The 16,017-nt window shown below is 41.4% G+C and overlaps 1 protein-coding gene across 8 annotated transcripts in view; it reads left to right on the top strand.

Annotated features, from left to right (window-relative positions):
* Positions 1 to 13,548, top strand: part of enox2 (ecto-NOX disulfide-thiol exchanger 2) — a 296,308-nt gene extending 282,760 nt beyond the window's left edge. For all 8 annotated transcript variants that reach the window (XM_053641146.1, XM_053641143.1, XM_053641145.1 and 5 more), the window contains 2 exons: positions 8,841 to 8,926; positions 12,830 to 13,548. In XM_053641146.1, coding sequence (XP_053497121.1) covers positions 8,841 to 8,926; positions 12,830 to 12,961 — 218 coding nt within the window. In that variant the 3' untranslated portion in view covers positions 12,962 to 13,548. The remainder of the gene's footprint in view (positions 1 to 8,840; positions 8,927 to 12,829) is intronic.
* The last annotated feature ends 2,469 nt before the right edge of the window (positions 13,549 to 16,017 follow it).

Below are 16,017 nucleotides of genomic sequence, written 5' to 3'. Positions count from 1 at the left end.
TTATAGTAGTGGTAGTGGTAGTAATAGTAGTAGTAGTAGTTATAGTAGTGTTAGTGGTAGTAATAGTAGTAGTAGTCGTTATAGTAGTGGTAGTAGTAGTAGTAGTTATAGTAGTGTTAGTGGTAGTAGTAGTAGTAGTGGTAGTAGTAGTAGTAGTTATAGTAATGTTAGTGGTAGTAATAGTAGTAGTAGTCGTTATAGTAGTGGTAGTAGCAGTAGTAGTTATAGTAGTGTTAGTGGTAGTAGTAGTAGTAGTGGTAGTAGTAGTAGTAGTTATAGTAGTGTTAGTGGTAGTAATAGTAGTAGTAGTCGTTATAGTAGTGGTAGTAGTAGTAGTTATAGTAGTGGTAGTAGTAGTAGTTATAGTAGTGGTAGTAATAGTAGTAGTAGTAGTAGTCGTTATAGTAGTGGTAGTAATAGTAGTAGTAGTCGTTATAGTAGTGGTAGTAGTAGTAGTAGTAGTAGTTATAGTAGTGGTAGTGGTAGTAATAGTAGTAGTAGTCGTTATAGTAGTGGTAGTAGTAGTAGTAGTTATAGTAGTGTTAGTGGTAGTAATAGTAGTAGTAGTCGTTATAGTAGTGGTAGTAGTAGTAGTTATAGTAGTGGTAGTAATAGTAGTAGTAGTAGTAGTAGTCGTTATAGTAGTGGTAGTAGTAGTAATAGTAGTTATAGTAGTGGTAGTGGTAGTAATAGTAGTAGTAATAGTAGTCATTATAGTAGTGGTAGTAGTAGTAGTAGTAGTTATAGTAGTGGTAGTGGTAGTAATAGTAGTAGTAGTAGTAGTCGTTATAGTAGTAGTAGTAGTAGTCGTTATAGTAGTAGTAGTAGTAGTAGTTATAGTAGTAATAGTAATAGTAGTCATAGGAGTGTTAGTAAAAATAATAATAGTAGTAGTTATAGTAGTAATAGTAGTGGTAGTAATAGTAGTAGTAGTAGTAGTCGTTATAGTAGTAGTAGTAGTAGTCGTTATAGTAGTAGTAGTAGTAGTAGTTATAGTAGTAATAGTAATAGTAGTCATAGGAGTGTTAGTAAAAATAATAATAGTAGTAGTTATAGTAGTAATAGTAGTGGTAGTAATAGTAGTAGTAGTAGTAGTCGTTATAGTAGTAGTAGTAGTAGTCGTTATAGTAGTAGTAGTAGTAGTAGTTATAGTAGTAATAGTAATAGTAGTCATAGGAGTGTTAGTAAAAATAATAATAGTAGTAGTTATAGTAGTAATAGTAGTGGTAGTAATAGTAGTAGTAGTAGTAGTCGTTATAGTAGTAGTAGTAGTAGTCGTTATAGTAGTAGTAGTAGTAGTAGTTATAGTAGTAATAGTAATAGTAGTCATAGGAGTGTTAGTAAAAATAATAATAGTAGTAGTTATAGTAGTAATAGTAGTGGTAGTAATAGTAGTAGTAGTCGTTATAGTAGTGGTAGTAGTAGTTATAGTAGTGGTAGTAATAGTAGTAGTAGTAGTCGTTATAGTAGTAGTAGTTATAGTAGTAATAGTTGTAGTCATAGTAGTGGTAGTAATAATAATAATAGTAGTAGTTATAGTAGTAATAGTAGTAGTTATAGTTGTAATAGTAATAGTAATAGTAGTAGTCGTTATAGTAGTAGTAGTCGTTATAGTAGTAGTAGTTATAGTAGTAATAGTTGTAGTCATAGTAGTTGTAGTAATAATAGTAATAATAATAGTAGTAGTTATAGTTGTAATAGTAATAGTAGTAATAGTAGTAGTAGTTATAGTAGTAGTAGTAGTAGTAGTATTCACCCAGATATGACCTTATAATACTAAGATCGTGATATGTTACAGATGATATTTTAGAGATTAGTCAGTGTGCCCTCATATTCAACTTGCAAAGCAGGCGAAGAGTGTTATTAAATTTTTTGCACTGTAACCTCTGAGTAATTATTAAATTTTGCTGCACAAACCTGCTGATTTTCACATACAGTAATATACTGTACTTTAAAGTCCAGTTTACAAAAGGGTGTTACAGTAATTTATTCCAATTAGTGGTATCAGTGCTGTAATATAAAGTGTTACCAGATATTGTAAATGTTTTTTAACAGTGAAATTCGGTCCCTTGTCTGGATCTTTTCCAGCAGTGAGTGTGTGTGTTTAATTGTTTTGGGGGGTTTTTTCGGGGGTCTCTCAGCCAGGAAGTATTATCATATAATCCTCACAATCCTCATCTTCTAGAGCCCAAACCAATCATCAGGTCTGCTGTTTTGTTTTGATTTTGTTTTTGCTTTCATGAATGCAGTGTTAAATGACGGCCCGGATGTCAAGTGGGCTTTGTATAGGTGGACAGAGGACAGTGAGAGAGCCGTCGTGTTGTTCATTACGTTGTTGTCTGCTGATGAGCCGGTTAAGGAGCTAATGGGCTGTTCTTGTATGATCCTCTCTACGAGGACACGGAGCGTTCAGCTTTCTCTCTCTCTCTCTCTGTCTCTCTCAGTGCCCTCTTCTCCACTCATTCTCTCCGTCAGACTCATTTTACCTGACGTCTTCTTTGGTGATGAATTGCAGTAAGTATGAGGGAGCACAAAAGCTATTTCCCGTTCACCAATTTAACTCATTCCACATGAGGAGTCACCATTCTCTCCCTCTCCTTCCCCACTCGCTCTCTTTATTTCCCTCCTGTCCTCTAGAAAATGGAATAAAGATGGTCCTCTAGAGCAAAGAACAGCTGAGAAACCCATCAAATCCTGTACGGGTTTTCACAGAGAAATCTTCTGTAGCAAAGCCATCAACCATACTAAGCGGAGAAGAACTGTAGAAGATGACTTTTACTCCTCATTGAATATTAGGTTCATCATTTTGTCTCGCTTTCTGTGGAGGTGCGAGGTACAAGTAATGCAATGGAGCATGTAAATCAGCACAAGAGATTAACTGGGCTACAAAAATGTAAACTGTTTCTATCAACACACCTCCTGGCAGAGACTTCGGTTTGTTTATGTAACTGTGAGCCTCGTATAAATTATGTAAGATGAATATATGATTTATGTATGATGTTCTGTAACATTTATGTAGGTTTTCAAAGCAGCTTCTGGGTTTGTATCTATAGTACCTTGCACAAGTATATTGAACATTTACACATTTTGCACTGTTACATCCTGGATCTGAAATGACTTCAATTGGGATTACCGTAATTTTCGGACTATTGAGCGCACCTGAATATAAGCCGCACCCACTAATTTTAAAAAGAAAAAAAATTTTGTACATATATAGGCCGCACTTGTCTATAAGCCGCAGGTGTCCACGTTGTAACATGAGATATTTACACAGAAAGATGTTACACAAAGATTTTTTTTAACTTTTAATTAAATTCGTACCGTAAATGCTTTTTTCCGAACAGTGCCTGTAACACGGCTGGTTAAAAAAAATAAAAAATACAGTTGCCTACCAGGAAAAGTCATTGATCGCTATCTTCATCTTCTTCCTGCGCACTAAAACCACTAAAGTAGTCTTCTTCAGTGTCAGAATTGAACGGCCTCAGAATTACCGGTACTTCGTCACACACTTCCTCAGTCTCTCTTTCGTTGTCGCTCTCAATGTCACTTACGTCTCGAGGCAAATTCGCCCTTGAGCTCGTGCTGTCCTCTTCATCACGCAGCAGTCCAGCCTTTCGAAACCCGTTGGTGATAGTAGATTTTTTGACACTGGCAGACTTGAGCAAAAGTTGCTCTTCGCATGCTATTTCCTTCTTCGACAGCCAGATCGATCGCGGTCAGCCAGCCGGCCGCCGCAGTGTTCAAAGCGTGTGAAAAAAGTAGCGGCTTATAGTCCGGAAATTACGGTATATTTCGAGAATCTACACAAAATAATCCATAATATTGCGAATATATATGTATATATGTATGTATGTATGTATGTATGTATAATATATGATTCACTCTGGGTAATGATGGTGTTCTCAGATGTGGTGCTTTGTGCCAAGGTCAGTTTTGTCCCTGATAACTCTGCCAAAAGTTTATACGGTTTGAAACACATCCAGTGCACTTGTGCTTTACCTCCAATGCGCTGATGAAATCAGCTTATTCTTGAGAGAGCGTAGATGCCCATCACTGAGGGAGTGTGTCCAGTGTAACCCCTTCACCAGTTCCCACAACAGTGAGGTAAACTGATCATCTGCTGCTTTATGTCACTGTAGATCCTTATCATGTTTGCCCTGATAGGTAACATGGAGCTTTGAATGGTGATCTGTAAGCTAGACATGCACGTAGGATCTCGCCAGAAAAGAATCTGAATCTGCCGGATGTAGGCTGTTATGTAATGTAGCTTTTCTGGTACGTAGGTGACTGCGATCATGAATGCATTTGTTTAGGGATCGTATATTATATTGTTTGTTGATTTTATACAGTTCTCCAGTATGTTATTATCACTTTTTGTTCCTTTGTTATTATAGATTATTGTTGTCCTGCATTGCTTGTGCTGTATTAGATTCCTTTAGAAGGCTCTCGTTTAAACCAAAGTTTAGTTTGTTCGTCTAACTTTAACTGGAGCTAAATCGTTGACGTTGTTGCTGTCACATTGGGAAGTTTTACCTAATTGATCTGGGATTGCAGGGTCCCTAGTCAAAGCCAGTGTTGAATCCTAGATAGCTCCCTACTGCCTATATTAGTGCACAACATGCCATATGAAATAATGGCTCCTGCACCCTATGTAACACTTTATGACTAATAGGAAGCAATTTGGGATTCAGACAAATTGCTGCTCACAGTTTAAGGTACAAGTTCTCCGAAATTCGTTCAAACGGTGAATATATTTCATATTTTGGAGGCTGATTAATTCACTAATTTTTAGCCCTTTCGTCACGCTCGTTTCTGATGTTGGTGGAACAGAAAAACCAAAAGAGCGGCAAATGATTATTGAGATTGGTTTGCTTTTCGCTCGGTGACGCGACTGATCATTTAGCCCCACCTCGAAGTTTGTGACTGCGGATCAATGGGTTTGTAACTGTCGGTGAAAGCATGCTGTAACGAGTAAATTTATACATTATAGACCACCTCTACAGTCCATTAGTGCTGAATGGAATATTGAACATACTGCGTCTACACACTGTGACCTCCAGCTGCTGTGTGACGTCTCCAGAGTGATCTTGATCATTGCCGTCTTGCCATCATAGAGCATAAATCTCTGGCTCCTATATAGCTGCAGTCTCTCTAGGCCTCGTACTATCTCTTAAAAGTGCTCATTTTTTAGTCCTTTACTCCAGGGACTGTGGAGATTCAGATCCACTGCTTGTTCTTTATCTCCTGGAGTGAACTTGCGTTATGTCTGATTTTAGCATGCATAAAACATAACGTGGTGAAGTGATGGAAAGCGCTGATTATTGGGAGAGGCATTCAAATAGCAATTAAGGTCTTCTTTCCATTTTGGCAGCTGCAGAGGCAGAGACAGAGACAGAGGCAGGGGTCGACACAGTTTCGGCAAGGCCACCTCCAATCCTAGAAAAACAAGAGCAGCTGATATTGATTTAGATGATGAAAGACATCTGTTGATGGAGTTATGGCGTGTTCTGAAAAATCAAAACTCCGCCTCTCAGCATGTGTTGTGGTCCCAAGCACAGCGAGCACTACTCGCGTTTGTTCTTTGTCCTACACGTGTTCTTGTTTATGTTTTGCAATATGCCTTTGTTTTATTTCTAAGCTTGTCTCCGCCCCTGTCATGTCATTGGTTTGTTCCCCATGTGTGAGCACCTGTTCTGTGTTTTGCCCTGTTTCTTTATACCCTGCGGTTTCTTTGTCTCACGGTCTTTATCGTGCATGTTTTCGTTGTACTTCCTGGTGTTTCCTGCGTATCGAATATCCCAGTTGCTGACTGGAACTCACTACGTATTCTGATGACGATAGATGGATTACCCTGGATAACTCTCGCACCAAGCACACGGACTTAAATCCTGCCTTCACTCGCAGCATCCGCCAAATTTTATAGAGCGCTGTGCCAAGTACCGAACTCACAAATCCCAAATACCAGCATATTATCCTTTATTTGTCAGTTTGATTTTTGTACCATTCTTTTTACATTTGCAGCATCTTCTCATCAGTAAATCCGAACGGCAAAGCTGCAAGGACAAAGATTTGCGATGTGAAATCATTTTCATGAATGTGAAATGTCTATGCAGCAGACCATTAAGCCAGACCCTGTTTACATCATTATAATATACTAACCACATGCTTTTACACTCATAGTCAAACGCAGCTGTTGGCCAGATTGTTGCACCATCATTACAACACTTGGAAAACCAGATTTCTGTGCTGTTCTGTGCGTTTCTCCTTCAATGCAAATCATGATTGCTGCATCAAAAATTCTCATTTGGTGTGACATGTTTATTTCCCTTCAACTCTTAAGGAAGGTCCCATCCAAAGATGGTTGTCATGGACCATCTGTTGTTATATGGTGTAATTGTAGTATCATGTATATGAAATCTGACAAAAAATGCATTGCAGACTCCTGAATGCTTATTGGGTGTGTTTACGTCTACATCTAGAAATAATATTCACATGAAGCAAAGCATTTGGACAGTCAGTCTGTTAAGATGATATGCAAATATTTGAAGCTAAACATATATGTCAAATGAATATTCTTATACAGTGCTGTGAAAAAGTATTTGATTTCTTCTGTCGTTGTGTATAGCTCATACTAAATAGTTTTTGGTCCTCAAACGAAAGGCAATATAAAACAAAGGCAACCTGAGTAAATATACAGTACAGATTTTAATCATTGTTGTTTATTGAAGCGAAAAAAGTTATCCAAGACCTATCACCAGTGTGAAAAACTAATTGCCCCCTTAAACTTAAAATCTGGTGCTACCTTTGGCAGCAATAACTGGAGATCAGTCTTTCACTTACTTCTAGGATTAGGATTTATTGTCTTGCTGCGTAATCCAGCTGCGCTTGAGTTTCAACTTACGGACTGAAGACCGGACATTCTCCTTTAGGATTTTCTGGTAGAGAGCAGAATTCACGTTTCTCTCAATTATTGCAAGTCGCCCAGGTCCTGAAGCAGCAGAGCATCCCCACACCATCACACTACCACCACCATGCTTGATCGTAGGTATGATGTTCTTTTTGTGGAATTCTGTGTTTGGTTTACGACGGATGTAACGGGACACCTGTCGTCCAAACAGTTCCACTTTCGACTCATCAGTCCACAGAACATTCTCCCAAAAGCTTTGAAGATCACACATTTGAGGTTTGTTTTGGCAAAATTCAGACGAGCCTTAATGTCTTCTGGGTAAGCAGTGGTTTTCACCTCACCACTCTTCCATGGATGCCATGGAGTTTTTTTTCCATTTGGAGATAACGGCTCTCGCTGTGGTTCTTTAGAGTCCCAGAGCCTTAGAAATAGCTTTGTAACCCTTCCCAGACTGATGTATTTCAATCACCTTCTCCCTCATCGTTTCTGGAATTTCTTTCAGCTTTGTCATAGTGTGTTACAGGGTAAGACCTTTTAACCAACTTCATGCTGTTGAAACAGTTCTAGTTAAGTGTTGATTTGATTGAACAGGGTTTTACAGTAATCAGGCCTGCTTGTGTCTCGTCCAGCTGAACCCCATTGTCACAGCTCAGTCAGATCAGAACTCAAATTCTCAAGATGCAACACTCACTTCTCATGCACGCATGCGCTCACCATCCCCGGAGTTCTGATCAGACACACCTGGCACCAATCACACACACACACTTTCACCGCTAGTACTTAGGGAAGTCATTCACCTAGAGTCAATGCGAAGTATACGTTCAGTCAACTCGTTTCTCTGCGTTACCAAGCCGATCTAGTTAGTTTGTCTTCTCGTGATCCTCGACCCTTGTTTCCGGTTTCGACTACGCTCTCTGCCTGACCCCGTTTGTGTTGTTCGTCCGATCGCTTGACCTTTGCCTGTCTTACGACTACGTTTCTTGAACTTCCCGATACCACGCTCTACACCTGCCGCCCGCTCCTGCTTCCGTGCCGATTCGAGGTTCGTGACACCCATTATGAATGCAGTCTCATAGATTCGGGGATTTAATAACTATGGGGGCAAATACATTTTCACACAGGCCCGGTTGGTATTGACTAACTTTTTTGGTTCAATAAATAAGATTATCATTTAAAAACTGTATTTTGTGTTTACTCAGGTTGCCTTTGACTGATCTTTAGATTTTTTTTTTTTTTTTTTTTCCATTTCTGAACCCATTTCGTTTGAGAGATGCACAAAAACCGAAGAAATCAGAAATACTTTTTCACATCACTGTATAATCATACACAAATACGTGATTTATATATGGTTAAACATAGGTCAAAATATATGTTTCCTTAAAATGTTCAAATATTTGCATATATTCTAAAAATATATAACAAGGTCTTGTTTTTATGTGTAGGACACGAAAGGAGATTGACTTGGAGAAAAGAAAAAAAAAAACCCTCCAGATTCCCATTTCATCATCGCCTTGTTTCTCTTGTTGCACTCGTTAACCTGAGGTTTCCGTCTCTTCTATCTCTTAAATGAGGTGGATTTCATTTTCACCGTCGTCCTGTCGGCAGCGGCTCCGTGCCGTAGCGCTAAACAACACGACATCAAACGACACCGCGGCTCAAATTTCACACAAAGATGCGTCTCACTCTGCCAGGTTTGGATGTGACCCAGATGCTTGTTCTGTAGTACGCCGCACGGCCTCTTGAACGAGGTGTTGTGTTCTCCCATGGTGGAGAATTTCTCTGCGCTGTCGTCATTTGAATGAGTCACAGCGGCAGAACAAGGAAAACATAACCAGTCCTGATCATTTGTGTTATTTTCACTCAGATGTATTCTATGGCTGAATGTTCTGTGCATCCCTAGCTCTGAGCTCAGTGTGTTGATTTCTTTCTGCAGGAATAATCTCAACGTTCCTCCACGTGCATCCGTTCGGGGCCAGCATCGAGTACATCTGCTCCTACTTACAGCGTCTGGACACCAAGGTACTGCAACCAGCACCAACTGGTGGCTTTTTCTCTTCTTTTGATCGTGAGGCACTCGGGCTAAAACAAATGGATGATTTGGATCAACGCATCGATTTAAAAGGTAGCAATCATACACGAATTGCTACTGATTATCAATCGATTATTATCGAAAAAGGACGGACAACTGGTGCGTAAAAAAAAAAAACACCATTCATATTTTTAAACTGGTGTTTAAATAGGCTAGCAAGTTGATTTTACCACAACTATGATGCTTAAAATTAGAGATGCGCCGATACTAAATTTCTCAGCCGATACCGATGACCGATTATTCAGAGTGATATCGGCCGATACCGATACCGATACCGATAGTTCTGCCTTTTATACCTTCTTCTAAATGAATGATAATTAATTCCACAATTCTGAAAGAAATGCAAATAAAACCTTTATTCTCTCCGTTTCAACAAGCTGTTTCACAGTAACTGCTCTCATCAACACAAAGCACATTACTCTAAACATTATTAACACATGAACTCAATTCTGAAGATTAAAGTGAGATTATTAACTTATCGAATGTTATTAATTCATATTAACAGAATTCATTGACTGAATTGTAAAGATCCTCCTGATAGTCTCACATTCACTCAGCACAGACAAAAGAATTTCTACTTCATCATTAACATCAAACGGCTAATATATAATATACACTTTTTTATATATTAACATTAACTGGATATGAAATATACTACTCTACGAATATATTTTTCTGTGCAATATATACTTTTTTTTGTCATGTTCATTTAAATCTTTCAACGGTGTACTGGCGCTTTAATTCAGCGTGAGCAGAGCGGCGAAAAATAAATGAGACTCGACGCTGAAACTCCCGCTTCACTGCTGCAGCGTCCGGTGTATAATTTTAGCTTTGCAGAGATTACAGAGATTACAAACTGCAGTTTTATCATCATTCCACACGAGAGACATCATCTTTACACACAGAACGAAATCCATGTGTTTTCCCGCCCTCTTTTGATTGACGGGATATAATCGGCCCTGGTCATCGGATGTTTTTAAACTATCGTGGCCGAAAAATAGCCTTCATCGGCCGATACGTCGGTGCGTCTCTAATTAAAATTGTCCTTCCCGTCATCGTCATTCATGATTTAACAGTAGGCTTAGCCCAGATCCTGAACAAAGCTGGTCACAGATCAGTCGGAGGCTGCTACATCAGTTCGTATCGTACAGTTAGGAATCCAAATCCTATCGTGTCTTGTTTACACCCCTACAAGTTGCATCATTTTCTCTTTAAACCGCTCCTGCGCTGAATAAAGTGTTTTAACGGCTGACTGGTGCTGGAGTCTGATGATAAATATTTGGTGTTTAGGATGGTAACCCAGTGATGTGTCAAAATATGTTCAAATGATTCAGAGAGCTACTTAAAAGCGCAGAACGCTCTACTGAATCGACTGTCTGAGCATCTCGAGCTCATAGTTCATAGTATCAGATCACAGGTCCATATGCCAGGTATTAGACGGTAATATAGTCACCTGAAACTTCTACATGCTAAACATGGCTGTTGTCAGTGATGATTAAAATCATAGCTGTGAGGCTTTATTTTGAATAATAAAGCAAATCTAAATAATGGAGCGTTGGTCATCAACCAAAACCTGACGGATTATTTGAACAGGTCCGGCCGACATGTCGAGGGGGCTTTAACCCCCAGCGCACGCAGTGTACCACTGAAATGACCGAATCTCCTTCAGAGTTTAGTTTCTGACTCGTATAGTGCCTGTGTTGAGCGAGCATGCTGATTGCAGTGGCGTCTGAGAGATGACTAAGAGGCAGTGAGAAGCAGGAGATCTGAGTTTAAGCCAATGAGATAGCCACTTCAGGAACCAATAAGATGCCTCTCCACTCAGCACCTCAGTCATATTATATTCAAACACCTTTGCAGAACTCCAAGTGTGCGGAGTACAGACTATATACCCGCTTCACACTCGCCTACACACACTCTTCACAGAGGGAATTGTTTATTGCTGCTCCCCCCCCCCATCCTAATGCTCTGCCGCGTAAATAAGCGACCCACTAGACATATGGAGCTCCTGGAGTGGGCAGAGCAATCACGCTGTGCCACACACACACTCACTCACTCACACACACACACACACACACACACACTCACACTCACTCACACTCACTCACTCACTCACTCACACACATAATTACATATGATTTTTCTGCCTTTGTCTCTTTTCTGTTCTTGTCCATTTTCAGTCTTGGTGTATAAATAGCTGTCCTGCTTATTGTAATGGAAGCATAAAGCATTACAGTGTATAATATCACTCTGCCTGGTATTACTGCTCTCTTCTCCTTCTTCACCCTCTCACCTTCTCTCTCTCTCTCTCTCATTCTCTCTCTCTCATTCTCTCTCTCACCTTCTCTCTCTCTCATCCTCTCTCTCTCTCTCTCATTCTCTCTCTCAATTTCTCTCTCTCTCATCCTCTCTCTCACTCTCTCATTCTCTCTCTCACTCTCTCTCTCTCTCTCATTCTCTCTCTCTCATTCTCTCTCAATTTCTCTCTCTCTCTCATTCTCACTCTCTCATTCTCTCTCTCACTCTCTCTCTCTCTCTCATTCTCTCTCTCTCATTCTCTCTCAATTTCTCTCTCTCTCTCATTCTCACTCTCTCATTCTCTCTCTCACTCTCTCTCTCTCTCTCTCTCATTCTCTCTCTCTCATTCTCTCTCTCAATTTCTCTCTCTCATTCTCTCTCCCTCATTCTCTCTCTCACTCTCTCTCTCTCTCTCATTCTCTCATTCTCTCTCTCACTCTCCTCTTTCTCATTCTCTCTCTCACTCTCTCTCTCTCTCATTCTCTCTCACACTCTCCTCTCTCTCATTCTCTCACTCTCATACTCTCATTCTCTCACTCTCTCATTCTCTCTCACTGTCTCTCACTTTCACTCTCTCTCTCATTCTCACACTCTCTCTCACTCTTTCATTCTCTCTCTCACTCTCACACACTCTCTCTCACTCTCTCATTCACTCTCACTCTCTCATTCACTCACACTCTCTCATTCACTCACACTCTCTCACTCTCTCATTCTCTCTCACTGTCTCTCACTTTCACTCTCTCTCTCATTCTCACACTCCCTCTCACTCTTTCATTCTCTCTCTCACTCTCACACACTCTCTCTCACTCTCTCATTCACTCTCACTCTCTCATTCACTCACACTCTCTCATTCACTCACACTCTCTCACTCTCTCTCACTTTCACTCTCTCTCTCATTCTCTCTCTCTCACTCTCACACTCTCACTCTCTCATTCACTCACACTCTCTCACTCTCTCTCATTCTCTCTCTCACTCTCAAACTCTCTCACGCTCTCTCAATCTCTCATTCTCTCTCTCACTCCCACACTCTCACACTCTCTCTCTCACTCACTCTGTCACTCTCTCACTCTCTCATTCTCTGTCACTCTCTCTCTCCCTCTCGCTCACTCTCTCATTCTCTCTCTCATTCTCTGTCACTCTCTCTCTCCCTCTCTCTCACTCTCTCTCTCACTCTCTCATTCTCTTTCTCACTCTCTCACGCTCTCTCTCTCTCACTCTCTCATTCTCTCTCTCACGCTCTCTATCTCATTCTCTCTCTCACTCTCTCATTCTCTCTATCAGCTTATTATACAGTGATGTTATAATATCGGCTTAATATACAGAGATATTATCATATCGGCTTGGAGCTAGATCTGTATTATAAGCGCCTTTCTGTTCTTTACTCAGTACTAAAAAAAATAGAAGGTACTCTCACATACTCTATAGACACTGTGGCTAGAGATTAGGTTGAAAAATCTTTAATGCTTTAATACTGTATGGCTCCAACTAAGCACTGAGTATATTGTTGTTGTTGTTGTCGTTGTTTTTAACCCCAGATCAGCACGACGGAGGTTGAGACGCTGCTGGGCCGACTGCCCTACACCTTTAAGCAGGAGCTGACGGGCGTGGGTGCCAGTCTGGAGAAGCGCTGGAAGTTCTGCGGATTCGAAGGCATCAAGACGGCATAGAGTCATGCCACCGAGCGTTAAACCCCAAAGACTAACACAGCCAGGGCAATTTTTACTTCTTTTTTGTTGTTGAAAAAAGGCTCACCGAGAGGCGTGAGTGCTTCCGATCCTAGCCGACGTCGGCTCACCGAGCCTCAGACACCTTCATTCAGTTCAGACAGGAAGTGTGGAGTCCTGGGCTCTGGTGTGTGTACCTTCTGCAGTGTTCGAGCACAGACTTGTTCGTTTGACTGTATGTGTGTATGTTAATGTGTGTGTGTGTGTGTGTGTGTGTGTGTGTTGCTACCATATGGAAGGGCCGGTGTGAGCCACCGAGATAAAACAGCACTGACCTGCCGAGTGATTATCGAAACAGAAGCAGACGGAACTCCGGACAAAGTGATCTACATCAACTTTCTTTTATTTTCTTTCCATCCTTTTTTTTTTTTTTTTTTTCCGAAAGAAAAAGAGACAAATATATTTCTTTCTTTCCTTCTGTATAGGCTGCTGACGGCGTTTTTGTTTGTTTGTTTGTTTGTTTTTTTCTTCCGATACTCTGTAAATGTTTGAATAACTTACTATTTTTAAATAAAAAAGAAGAACCAAGAGCGCGACACGACTCTGAGAATCCTCCGAGCTGTTTATGCAGATGAGTAGCGTTTCCTACTTTCCGGCTCCGGTACTGGAAAGCTGCAACTCTTTGGACGTTTATTTGCCCTGCTTTCTTTTCCTCGGCGTATTAGGGCAATTGTAATGGTTTTCTGTTCTCTAGCGCATGCCAACTCGCTGATTACAGAAGGTGTTATGTAACGTTGTACGTTTTAATAAGCAGGCCTCGATGAAGGCCAGTTAATAAGTCTGTAGTGTGTGTGTGTGTGAGAGAGAGAGAGAGAGAGAGAGAGAGAGAGAGGGAGGGAGAATTCAGCTATAATGTGCAATTTATTTCTTTTTTCTCCCCTCCTGATGAAAGCGAGGCTGATTTGTCCTCATCAGCCCCCTCCATCTGCTCAGGCCATGTGTTTGGCGTGAACATCTCTCCACTGTGAAATAATACCAGGTAATGAGGTAACACACCCCCCACGTCCCTTTCTGTAGGGGAGTTTTTAAAACGAGTCTTTCCACGAGGGACGGAATCTATATATAAGGCAGGAGAGCAGAGGGCGTAGAGAACCGAACGCACACACACACACACCCCCCCCACACACACACCCCCCCCATCAACCCCTGTTCCCCCATGCGTTTTTGTTAAAGCGCTGGGATGCTTGGAGCTGCAGAGTTTGCAGCATTAGCGTTGCTGTGAATCAGCCTTTGAGCTCGGCTTTGTTATCACTGTAAGCTTTTCCCGCAAGCCCTGATCAGCACTTTCTGAAACTGTGAACGCTTGTGCCTATAGTATGCTATTAACTAAACCTCAACACTCCTGATTCTTGAGGGACTCGGGGAAACGACGGCGTGACGCTTTAGGCTTTATGCTGGCGTTTAGGAGAGGAACGGTTCTCCAGACGCTTTCTGGTCTGGTGTGCACGCCAGCTTGAGAGACTTTCTGGAATGACTCCATCTGCTTTCAACAAACGATGATGTCCTTCTCAGTAAGAGGCACGGAAAGCAAAACCCCATCATTTTTGTCCAGCTGCAGCTGCGTTTGGTCCACTGCACCATCCGTAGCTCATGTTCGCCATCATCTCGGCGAGGAACTGCTCTAAGAGCAGGCTTTTAATAACAACGCTTCTGCTCTTGGCATCACACAACGACATGAACACGGGACTAATTAGACCTAGCCTCCGTCCCCGTGAGACGCGGTTCCCATTTGGTGTCGTACGTCCAGTTCGGCAACACTGAGGCTCCCTCGTTAATTCAGCTCTGACGAGAGCCAGAACTCGTAAACCAGCCGAGGAGCGTGCGCAGTGGTGCTGTGAATTCATCTCCAGTGAAATGCCTCTTGAAGAGGTTTGACATTGCGTCCTTAAGCCTTGGTCTCGTTTTGCCTGAAAGGTCTCGGAGAGATCCAGAGTGCGAACGAAGCAAATGAATAAAAGGGAACTTGTGTCATATCAGTAACACGGTCTCAGTCAATATTCTCCAAGTATCGTTCTTGAAAATAATTAAGACTTTTATCTCAACGCGTACGACACTTCTAATTATTTCACCATTGTCACGTTGGAAGGAATCGTGCTGTTTACAGAGCATGTCTTGCTTAAGTGATTAGAACCTGGTGCCTATTGGTTGATAGCTGTGTGTGTGTGTGTGTGTGTGTGTGTGTGTGTGTGTTACTTTAGCCCCTCTTGAGTGAAAACATCCTCGTTTTTGCTCAGACCCTGTGATGAAGAATGCCTTTTTAAGACCGAACCCACAGAGGCTCTAGACAATCACTGCTTCCATAGTAATGCATCATGGAGAAAACCGAGCACGCTAATCTCTGTAGTGATTCAACAGCACCCCCTTTTGGTAGTCGACAGAAGTGCTGGCGTGGTACTCCACATTCCCTTCCTTTCTCTTGCGCAAAACCCCAGCGGCGGTGTTTCATCCTGGCAGTGCTTCTCTCTTGTGACTCTGATATTAAGAGCTTGCTTTGTTTTGCTCTCAGGCTCTGCTCACCTCATTCATTTATGCATGTGTAAAGATGTGTGAAATGCAGATTTAGGTGTTGCACCTGGGTGGCCAGCGCTGAGTACGATTCCTGAAGGACCGACTGCACATTCCTGCAGTCAGAGCCTGAAGGGACATGTGACACGTGCAGTGTTCAGAAAGAAAGGAACTCTGCGACGAGCTTTGCAGACCGGGCGCTTTCTGTACCGCTCTGTTCTTGCTGAATTGTGGACATGGGTAGCCACTCGAGACGGAGGAAAAAGTCGTCGGTTTGTTTTAAAGGTCAGGGCCGCATCGCGTGATCTCTAATAGTGCTGGATCCTGCAGTCAGGACCCTGCGGAGCAGATTTCTTTCATAAAGCGTGGCAATGTTGCTGTAAGACATATCAGTGCAAAGGTCTTTTTGCTAATAATGACACGGGAAGACTCCCAAATGGTGCAACATTTCTTCTAGGGGATGGATGACTAATATTTTTTTATTATTATTTATT

The sequence above is a fragment of the Ictalurus furcatus genome, chromosome 14 (genome assembly GCF_023375685.1).
Source record: "Ictalurus furcatus strain D&B chromosome 14, Billie_1.0, whole genome shotgun sequence".
Classification (NCBI taxonomy): Eukaryota; Metazoa; Chordata; class Actinopteri; order Siluriformes; family Ictaluridae; genus Ictalurus; species Ictalurus furcatus.
Note: the sequence above shows the minus strand (reverse complement) of the source record. Positions and strands in the feature narration are given on the sequence as shown.